The sequence below is a fragment of the Crocodylus porosus genome, unplaced genomic scaffold (genome assembly GCF_001723895.1).
Source record: "Crocodylus porosus isolate Cpor-Errol unplaced genomic scaffold, CroPor_comp1, whole genome shotgun sequence".
NCBI lineage: Eukaryota > Metazoa > Chordata > Crocodylia > Crocodylidae > Crocodylus > Crocodylus porosus.
The window spans coordinates 4567240-4578733 of record NW_017728918.1 but is presented as its reverse complement, the minus strand read 5'-3'; the positions used below and the strand labels follow the sequence as shown (position 1 = coordinate 4578733).

The window sequence follows — 11494 nt, the reverse complement described above, 5'->3', positions numbered from 1 at the left end:
AAAAAAAAAAAATCCTGACTGTAGTCTGGAGCAGGGGTGAGCAGGGGAAGCCGGCAAGGTAAATTGTCGATGTGTAAGTCAATCAGAAGAGGGGGTTTGCAAGGCAGCGAGGCATTTGCACGTGCCTCTGTGTGCGGTGGGCCAGGTCCTAGCGTCTCGTGACTCGTGGAGGTGGGTCCCCCACTGCACAACGCGGCCTGCAACACTGCTCAGGGTGGAGACAGGCATTTCCCACCGTGTTGGACCCCCCCCCCCCCAGACGCTGCACGGAGCCGCTAGTGCTCGCTTCTCTGGCAGGAAACCTAGCTGTGCTTTGGGCTGCACGTGTGAACCCGTGGGTACCCCCAACCGCAACTATATCAGCTGCGTTTCCAAGGGACTCCATCGCACACCTGTTTGTGTGCTTGCACACGTAGAAAGGATGCTACACATGGAGTGGTTTTATTTTTCAAAGAGTCCACGTACCCCGAGAGGTGGCGGATTTCCATGCTTGGAGGTGTTGAAGACCCAGCCGGACAAAGCCCTGGCTGGGATGATGTACCTGGGGCTGGCCCTGCTCTGAGCAGGGGGGTGGACTGCATGTGACCTCCTGAGGTCCCCTCCACCCCTAAATGTCCACGATTTTATTAGTCTCTTTACTCTCCTCCCTGTGTGTAGGTTCAACACAGATAAACTGGACTCATAATTAGACCCACTGTATTCACGAGGGCTTCTGGAGAGAAAAAAGCCCCCCCAAAACAACAACCCCAGAATAAATGCACACGCATCTTAACCAAACGAGAATCGGAAAAAGCCACCATCCAGCAAGACAGCAGCGCATCGAAGTACCCGAATGACGCTGATTCATTTGAATAGGTGACATTCAGATAGTTGTCTCCTCTCTCTCGCTTTCCTTTGAGAAAGGAGGGCTTATCCCTTTGCTTGGGCACCCGAAAGTTAACTGCTGGTTTGCAAGGACTTCTTTCCTTGGAGGAAACAACCAGGGGTTGTATAGCCAGCCTGTTCAATGGATGCATTGTCAGGGGGGCAACGGATCTGTCATAAACGAGCTTGGAAGCGGTGACCCGGAGCTCGAGACCCGGCCCAGGGCAGGCCCCGACTTCAAGGAGGGGGCTACGGGCGTCTGCAGGAAACAGCTGAAGTCCCAGCTTCCAGGTGGGTCAGCGGATTGCTGGGGCGTCAGACGAGGCCTTGCATCTGGCCCAGCATCGTGCGCGCTATGAACAGCCCTGACTGCCACGTCTGCAACGATTTCCACCGAGTTCATCCATGCACCTTTGCAAAATGCCAGCCCCTGACCCCACGAGGCAGAGCTGAGCAGCCAGGAGCGGGGTGCTCCGCTTACCTTCCACCAGGGACGTGAGTAAAGTGACATTCGCCGCCTTGCGCCTGCCGGCTGGTAAATTCAAACCGATTTTTTCTAGCCTTTCTCTCAACGATCTCCCCCCATTTTTCGATTTGGCTCTGGAATTGCAAAGAAATGAACATGCTGATTAACCTGGAGTGGTCCCTGGAACAAACTTGGAGGCTGTGCAATCTAAAGACCACTGGAGCTTGAAGGGGTTTTAACTTGAGGTTAGCACATTTTGCATGAGTATGGAGGAGGGAGGTGGGGGGAGGAAGGGGGGCGTGTGGTTTTTTTTTTCTCTCTCTAACAGGGTTTGCTGAGGTTTGCTTAATTTCTCACCCCACACACACACATACACAGAAGGGGATAGCCCTCCCCTTTCATCTAAGGAAAACAAATTAGGCCAGATGGAAATAATTTCTCAGTGTCTGGTATTGGAGAAGGCAATTTGATTCCTAACTGTATAAGGCTAAGATACATTAAGATTATATATACGAGTGTGTGTGTGTGTGTGTGTGTGTGTGTGTATGTATATGTGTATGGATGGATGGATGTGTATGTATATGTGTGTGTATGTATGTATGTATGCATGTATACACACACACATGTGCATGCATGGAAGGAGAGAGGAAAACAGAAGGGGTATAACCTGGAGGAGAAGAATCAAACAGGTAAAAAGGGTTGGGGCGGGAAACAGGGAAGGACACTGAGAAATATCTAGGAGTATAGATATAATAATAGAGGATATATCTAGAGAAAAAATAGGGGCGAGAGAAAGAATGAGGTGCTTAAGACCATCTAAATGAAGATATGTACATATACATGTACACACATACACATAGATATATAGAAAATGTTGAACTAGCTATAGGGACATCTAGAGAAACACTACTGCATATAGGAAAGTAAAAATTATTGCTTGAGGCATCTAAAGGAAAAAAAAGTGTGGGGGTGTGTGGGGGTGTTGAGATGTTTGGTGGGGATGAGGAAGTAAAGAGAGGAATATATATATCTAGATAGATAGATAGAGCATGTCTATAGATAACTCTATATAAATCTATCTATCCATCTATATCTACCTATCTATGTGTGTGTGTGTGTGTGTGTGTGTGTGTGGATATATATAACTGAAAATTTCCCATATACATGGGAAACATAGAGTTATTGATAGGACCTATATAGTTGTGTGCTTATGGTTTAAACGCCAATGAAGAAATCCAGGCCTCAAATTAAATCAATGGGAGCCTGGCTGCAGATGTCAAAACAGGCAGGATTTTACCCCTTATCTCATGACTAACACGTTTTGGAACTGGTCAAGAATGAACAGTTACAGACAGAAAGTCACCCTCACAAGGACTCTGATTTTCCAGTATTTTGTACCGAGGTAGAGAGAATCAATGATGGAGCTGTAAGAGAATATCCATCTCCATTTCATATGCTGGACATCCAAAGCTTATAAAAAATGTAGTTGCAAGCTAGAAAACAAATTCAGCAGTGGCCACTGCTTACGACCACTTCAGCCCCCTCCAGAAATCCACAGAAGCTCACTAGTGATGGCTCTTCACCTTCCTAATTATATTTCCTATTGTCAACATCTTAATCACCTGTTTGCTATGTTCCACTTTGGATTACACAGAACTGGAAGCAAGTTAGCATGTTTGAGTAAAAACCCCTGCTTCTTTTCCTGCCAGAGATCACAGCTGAAGTTTCACTAGAGGAACTCAGAGGAAAGATTTTTTATTCGAACAAAAAAAGACAGGAAATTCTCCCAAAAGAAGCTTTTGGGCTGGGTGGAAGAATGTACATTGGGGGGAAGGGAGGTGTATATGTCAGAGAGCACAGAAGAAGGTAGACCTGGAAGGGATCTCCCACATTATCAATGTGAGTCCCCAGGTGTTGCAGGTAACCATTTCATTGAAGCTCTTTCATAAATGCAACCAGCTCCATTTTAAAATGGATTTGTGTCTTTACCCCCACCGCTCCTACTGGCAAGCTGTTCCAGCAGCTCACTGGTTAGAAACCTTCTTATAATTTTCAGTCACACTTTTTTAATGGACAGGTTATACCCATTTGTCCTCTTGCCAACTTTACCCCTTAGTTTACATAGCTCTGCTTCCCTGGTTTGTACTATTCTGGTGGGTTTATAAGCATTTACCTCAGCTTTCATTTTGCTGGGATAAATAAGCCAAGCTCTTTGCATTCTCCTCTTGTAAAACAAGCTTTTCATCCTCTATCTTTTAGCACATCTTTGCCACTCTTCCATTTTGAATTAATCTTTCTTGAATAGGAGTGGCCAAAACTGTGCACACCCCAAAGCTTCAGCAGGGCCTTGTATAATGGCATGAATTACTTCCTATCTCTACTGGAAAAACCTCCACAAGTATGTCCCGGGATCACAGCGACCTGTTTCTCAGACATACCAACTCATTGTCCTGGAACTGATGGTATACCCCAGCCTTTCTCTTCCTGTCTTGTTCCCAACTGATGAATGGTTAGCTTATAGCAGGAACTCTAGTTATTATTCCTTAAATCTCTGACTTTCCATTTTGTCCTACTGTGTTGCATCCCATTTATGTTGCTCTAGCCTTCAAGATCATCCAATTCTTCTTCAGTGATATCACAGTCCTCCTCTGATACCCCAATCCAGTATTGACAATGCCTCCAGAGTTAGTGTCACCAGCAAATTTCATCAACTCCGTCCTACTTTTTGTACCATGGTCATTAATGAAAATATCAAAATTCAGTCCCAAGAGTCATCTATGAAGAACTCCACCAGCAACCTCTCTCCAGCCCAATTCTCTTTCAACACAACCCTTTGTCAAGCCTCCTTCATCAGGTTTCATAGGTGGTAGGGTTGGAAGGGTCCTGAGCAGATCATCAAGTCCACCCCCTAAACACCTTTCAGGTCTTTGACCAATCTCCAGCTTCACAAATCATTTCCCATGCAGGACCTTATTTAATTATATATTCAAGTCCAGAGAGATTGGATCTACTGCATTTCCCTTCTCTAGACAACTAGCCCTCAAAGAAAGAAAACAAATTATTCAGCTGCAGTAAAAACATGCTGCCTCTTATCCCACTTTCCAATGAGAAAAAAAGAGAGAGAGAAATGGGAAGTTGGGAAGAAAAAGTGTGTGCTAACCTGTCTAGGCTTGAGAGACTATGATCCCATTGGACATAAACCATCTCAGGTGCCTTAGCAGACCAACCTTTCTCTAACCATGATACCTCCTTCATTTCTATGCTTGCGTGCCAGGTCTAACTTTTACTTTACCTGAGTGCTATATACACACCACTCAAAAATACCGTTTCCCACATTTGCAAATGTATTCACTGCAGACAGTATTGTGCAATGCATATATAAAAACACAGGTGCGCATGCACACTTATGTCAAGCCCTTACCTTCTAAGCACTCCTCCTAGCAGGGAAGCATTCAGACATTCTGGAGGAGAGAGGCGTCTTTGAACTTCTCCCACTGTTACTTTATACTTTGAAGTTGAACTGAGCAAGGACAAGCGGCCAGGTACTGAGCAAAACACCTCTCCAGTATTGACTGAAATGCCACCCAGGAAGCCATCTTTATTCATCATCAAAGAAGTGACAGATTTTGGAGGAACCGGAACTGGAGAGAGAAAGAGAACGTGGGGGGAATATAACATGAGGACACATAAGACTAGACATCCTAACCAGATAGGCTCTGCCATCAATAGCTTAGCAAAAGAAAAATGAATGCTTGGGCCCTGAATCTCCTACATCAGGGCTTCTCTAGGCCTGTGTAACATTAACCAGCAAATGAGTAGGTAGAGGTTCAGTGGAAGAGAGCTGATGGGCATTGACTTGCTCATTAAAAAAAGCACTAATGGACCTATATAAATGTGGTATGTGTTTTCAGCATGTCTCATCCCCTGTTTTTTTTTCCCCTAAACCCCCCTGATGCAGAAGCTATGCGTCCCTGTACAATGGACAGCGCCTGGCACATTGTGGATTCTCCGAATATTATCAATTTCCCTGAATAATACTTCTACTGATGACAATCAAATGCCAGGACTAAATCTATTGAAGTCAAGGAAGCTACTGGATCAAGTGAGTATGTGAGGGGGGGGGGATAGCAATCAGAAAAGTCTTTTCTTATCAGCATGGGTTTTATTAAGATTATTTTATTTCAAACCCAAACAGTTTGATTTTCCCCAGGAAAGAAGCACTGTAAAACAATTGGGTGTCACCATGGCATTATCCTTCTTTGTCATATTATCATTTTTTTTAAAAAAAAAAAAGATGGAAACCTTCAACTTCTTAATAAATCTGATCTGATTACAGTGACATGAATATGTAAGGCATTTGTTTCAACTTTCCTTCTATGATTAGACAAAATAGCTCATTTCTCTGAGAGGCAAATAAAGTGATTGTTAAGAGAGGGGTCATAATGCACTTATTCCTCTAATAGCAAACAGGCACACTTAGGGAAGAGAAGCAAAACTAAACCAAACTGAAAAAAAAGAAGAAAAAAAAAAAGAAAAAGCAAAGCTAAAAATGAGAGCCAGTCCCCGGTGACATGAATTTTGTTTACAAATGAACTTAAATAGCTCGTTCATAATTGCGTGTAACTGTTATGATTTACAGCAGGTGCTCTAATCAATCAGCCAATCGCTTTAATTTATAGAGAGCCTCGCTGCATTTTCCCAGTTGTTTCATTTCTGCGAGTAATTGATAACAAACCATACTTAAGGTATGTTTTATGCAGGAGTTAATAAGAGCTGACAGCTGCTACTGCTGCTTCCTTTGGAATCGCTGCAGCCGGGGTTTCCTCGTAGAAAGTGGGCTCCTAAATTCGAGGGGGTGGTGGTCTAGAGGGCATGTTTTACGGAGAAGACGGCTAATTGATTACCGCCCCCCCCCCATGTGCAGCAGATCCTGCTTTGCACGAGCCCACTGCCACCCCCATGCACTGCAAAACGAGTTCTGCAAATCACAGGGTCCTCCCAGGCCCGGATGCCAGCTACTGAGGGCCTTCCAGCACATGTCAGTTCAATCAGAAAGCCCTGTTTATTTGCAACGTATCTGGAGAATCAAACCATTGGCGTTGGGGGAATATTTAAGGCGGCTGGGTCTCCTAAACAATAAGATCGGGTATCCTAACATATTACCAAGTGCTAAATACTGGGCACCTGCCAATTTTATAACCTCAATGTATGAAAGAGACACCACCGTATTCCACTGTTTTTATGAGAGATTATTTCCTCCCGCCAGGCCAGACCCCCACAATAAAAGCTGTGTAACAGCTAAAAAACCCAAAGGCATGTAGATTTGCAGGAATTACATATGTCCTCATATGGATTGCATGTAGGCTCCAGTAGAAACAACTGGTGATGAGTGGCTTCACTTAGGGGAATCAAAAACTTGCAATGGATTCCTTTTGCTCCATCCTTTTTAGTAAGGCTCATCAAAGGGCATTTCATCGAGCTGGAAACCAGCACCCGACCAGGTAAAAATGAATCGGATTGTGCTTTCATGGCTATTCGTATGAATTTTGCTATTGAGTTTTTTGGTCTGCCTTATGGGGACGTATTAAAAGCGGGGGGGGGGGGGGAACCCACCCTCTCCACCTCCCCCCACCCTTGCAACGTATTGTACATTTGCTGTTCTGCAGAGTCACTCAAGTGCACCATCAAGACAAAATCCACTTATTATAAAGCATCACAACCACTGAGATCAGTTCAGGACTGGCATGTTTCTTCAAACACACCAGCATAAAGGCTTGGCTGCACCTTTTACGGTCCCTATATTTCGTGACCGGTTTATCAGGTCACTGCTCAGTGAACTGAAAAATTAAAGAAGAAACAACAGTTTTAAGGAAATTTTCGGGCTCGTCTAGGCTCACGGAAGGGAGCTGGGCACATGGGGAGTGTAAATAGATTTCACTCCCCTTCCTCTGCCCTTTTAGAGCATTGCTGACATTGGTTAACCTTTGAAATATGGATTGAACAGGTTCAATATTTCTTTCTTTTTTTTTTCCCCATGTAAATTTTCTTCGAGTAAGCGAGTCACTTTGCTTTCCCCTGCTCTGCTTTGCAAACTTCAGGCAGGGGTCTTGACAAATGACTCCAAGAAGGACTAAGCAAACCTAGGGAGCACTTGGGTCTAGTAATCCTAAACACATTGAGAGGCCTTGCCAGTGTGTACAACCATATCCATTGCGATTTCATAGCTGCCGAGATATGTATGGTAATCTAAACTCTATCTTTGATAAATCACCTAATACTCCTAAAAAAATAAAATAAAATAAAATAAAAGAGTGTTCCCCACGGAATGAATTACCTATATCAGGAGCATATCTGTATCTATAGCTCTACCGTTGGAGAGACATTATAGCTCTTTACCAGAGATCCTATCATTTCGAGGTTTTGGTGGCTGAACAAATATAGATAGCAGTGTGTGTGTGTGTAAAACCTCTGGGAATGTATTTATTTAAGCAATTAGACACTGCCATGGCATATTTTCCCCCCGATATCGAGTTCTTTTCCAAAGGTGTTGGTGAATACCTATCCCTTGCCCCTAAAAGACCACACGTACGTGTGCACCCCATGCACCCTGCTGCTGTGAATAGCTCTAACTGATGCCTCCTCCTCTACAAACTGTCTGGAGTCCCAAATCCTTTTGTGTGCCTCTCCGAAAAAAAGAAAGAAAGAAAGGGAAAAAAAAGAAAAGAAATCAGCCTCCCTTCCATCTCTCTCTCCTCCTCCTGGTTGGTTTGTATTTTGTTTTAACATTATTCTCCTTTTCCTTTGAGTCTTTTTGTCATTTCCCCCTTCCATTTCTCTTCAGCTTATCAATAAACCGAGAGAGCAACAGTAGCCGCTTGGTTTGTTAGTAATTATGAGCATACTGTTCCTGCAAACGCAATGGCTAGATGAGTGAGATCGCTTTAAAACGACAGCAGGAAATGGTAAGGAAATGGAGCATGGCAAAACTCAGCGTGAAGCTTTCAGTTCTTTACATGTTTACAATTTTCTGTGCATACATTAAGGCTGGGGGTTGCTCCCCCCCCCCTTCGGTTTTCTGTTGTATTGCTTTAGACCAGGGCAGGAAAAATGCAAAAAAGTCACGTTGAGCACGCATCAAATAAAATACAGACATACATGCATACATAAGGCATGACATGGATCCAGCAGCCTGGCTCCATTAACAATATCGTGTGAGTGTGTGTATGAGTGTGAGTGTGTGTGTGTATGTATATATGTGTGTGTGTATTGCTCGTTAACAAAGGAGAAACTTATCAAGTATCAGACTCCTGTCTCCAGATCTCTGCATGGCTTTATTGGCCTTGAAATTACCCCTTCGTTTGATGCGAAGGTCCATGCCCATCATAACAGTCCAAGTTTGGTTGCAGGTGGTTTGGTTTGGCTTTGTAGGGAAATCTAGAAAGCCAGGACAATATGAGTGTTACCCACTGCCCCTAAGACTCCATCCTGATTTTTAACATCAATACACAAATACATCCTGTATTCATGAGCTGCTAGCAAGGGACCCTTCCCCCCACTCCCCTCCACCCACCCGGCAAGCCCTCGCGTCGGAATTCATTTAAAAGGAGAAAAAGAAAAAAAAAAGGTGCTCCCCCGAAATTGCTTCGCATTACATTAAACGTGATAATAAAAGACACGTCGTGGTGCAGGGAAAGACCCAAGCCAAAACAGCAACCACCGCCGCCACGACCAGCAGCACCTTACACCCAGCACATCCTGCGAGTTACATTTCACCCAAATGCACGAAGAGATCACCTGAAAAGCAGTAACCAGATGCCCTGGCTTTTAGTTAATCATTAATTGCTGGCCATCTCAGGAAGCAGGAAGCGGGGGGGGGGGCTTACCCTGATCGACTGAGGAAGCGACTTGTTTTAAGTGTTAAGAGTGCCTTTTGGACGAGTCTTATGTTTAAAAAAGTATTTGCACTAAGAGGGTGCACTGAAACACAAGGGATAAAAAAGCCTTGAGTGGTAATGTGTGTGCAGACAATTTGCAGAAAGCGTTTAAAGGAAATAATAATAATAATAATAAAAGTCAGGTTACTTTTAAGGTCACTGCCTATGCCCCAGAGCCACAAAAAAAAAAATGAACTTTGAATTCTTGCCACGCAAGGGTTTTGAAAGAGGCCGGTTTATTTTACCGCGCATCATGCCAAGCAAATGACAGATGAGCGGCTGACAAGGGGCCCCGATCCTGGCTTCCTGCCCTAGCAGGGGAACAAAAAGGAAAAAAAAAAAGAGAGAGAGAAAAGGAAAGAAAATCTCCCCTGGATTTCCAAAGGCACCTGCATCCCCAAGGAAAGGCAGGGGAAGACCCGCCGGGTTTGAAGCTGGGAGCTCCCCCGAGCTAAGTCTCGTCTGAATCCCCTGCACCCGCCTGTTCCTCATGTCTCCGAGCCGCCCTCCCCAGCACCCTAACCTTAATGGGCCTAAGAGTTAAGAATGATTTTTTAATGTCTCGTTGGATTTTTAGGCTGTTAATGTACCGCATCCTTCTCATTATTACTTTATTGATTGCTCATTGACCAGCCCCTTTCAAATCGTATTAACCACCCTCTGCCAGTTTAGATTAGGCGGGTTTAAAAAGCACCTTTCATTATTTCACCACCACCACCACCACCACCGTCGAGTTCAGCTTTGGCAGCTTAATACTCTCTCTAATGGGGCAGCTAAGAGACGAGGGGCCACGGTCCCTGCCTATTGCATTAATAGCTCAAAGGGGGCTAATACAGAAAATTAGCCTTAAACGAGCTCTGGAGATCTCCAAATGAAAGAGCCATTTATCACGCTGGCTACCTTCACTCCACTCGTTTGCTCTCTCTACTGGGAACAACTCATTTCCTCTTAACTAAATTACTTTCGAAATGTCAAGCAAGCTCAGATAGCAAACATAACAGGAGAGTGTGTGTATGTAATCTGTTGTGGGGGATCAGCCCCCGATGAGGAATTGAAAACATTTAAAAGATTTGGGGGGGGGGGTTTCTCTCTCTTTCTCTCTCTCCCTTTTCAAATTTTAGGCATTCATTTCTATTTTTTTGCCCCCCGCAGCTAGAGATAGATCATCATTACCTCCGCAGGCCTCCAAGATGATCCCAGGTAGGCTCTTTTTAGGATGGATGACATATTTGTGTTAATAATTTAGCTCTAGATCATCTCTTTGCCACTGCGTTTTTATTAGGGCATTTTAAGCAGTAAACCCGGCTCTTGTGAACCAGACAAATCTCTCCAATCCCGCTTTTCTCTTGGCCCATTTATCATCCGGGGCATTCCCCCCTCCCCTGCTAATAGTCAAGAAGAATATCTCTCTCTCCACCTATCAATCTATCAGTCGGCAATAGGGACTTCTGGGTCTTAAATCATCTGCTTTTGGTTCAGTGCGTATCCTTCCCGCTGTCAGGTAGGGATGCAAAGCAAAAATCCTCCTGAACCCTCTCGGTTCTGCACCTCAATATTGCCAGCCACAGATGTGACCTGCCCGCTGCGTGACACATTTCTCTTCCACTCAACTCCTCAAAGACAGCGTGCACAGAGAAACTAAGCTCACAAGCCTCCCATAGGTGTAAAAGTCCCATAAACCACGACCTTAATAGCAAAGGGGAACGGAGTAAACATCGTAACTGGAACTTTTAAAATAGATCGACCAAGAATTGCTGGTCCCTTGTTAGTCACCTGGTTTTTAAAGTGCCTGTATGCCCTGCTCATTGCACACAATAAAACTGTAGGTGTCTGCTACTAGAGACTCCTTAGGCAGATACACAGTTGCACGTCTGTGCGCTGCAGAGCTGACTAGCCGTGCCTTTGAGTCTTCAGGGTCTGTCTAAAGGTTGAAAAAGTCTGTCTATCGCCACATGCTTCACACAGTCCTAAATATCACTTGGCGGGCTTCATTCTCCCCGCCCTGCCTGTAGCAGCCCTAGCCGGGCCGGCCCACGGCCTGGGCTCTCTATCCCTTGCCCTGGCACGAAAAGACTCGCTGGCCACACGCTGCTCTGGCCCAAATGTGCAAACCCGACAAGGAAAGCACGGCCTCGGATCCACATGGCAAACAATAAACCTCTTCACTACACATCAGCCACCAAGTCATCATGGAGACCCAAGAGAAACCATCGTGCAGGAGATTGCAGGA

General features: G+C 44.7%; 1 protein-coding gene across 8 annotated transcripts in view; it reads right to left on the bottom strand.

The window, feature by feature from the left end:
- The window catches only part of TFAP2B (transcription factor AP-2 beta), a 49896-nt gene that overhangs the window by 23751 nt on the left and 14651 nt on the right, over positions 1-11494 (bottom strand). For 6 of the 8 annotated variants that reach the window (XM_019537159.1, XM_019537160.1, XM_019537158.1 and 3 more), the window contains 3 exons: positions 8681-8764; positions 4752-4971; positions 1346-1464 (listed from right to left, as the gene is read on the bottom strand). In XM_019537159.1, the coding sequence (XP_019392704.1) occupies positions 1346-1464; positions 4752-4971; positions 8681-8764 (423 nt within the window). The remainder of the gene's footprint in view (positions 1-1345; positions 1465-4751; positions 4972-8680; positions 8765-11494) is intronic. The other 2 variants (XM_019537163.1, XM_019537164.1) reach the window with 1 other exon arrangement.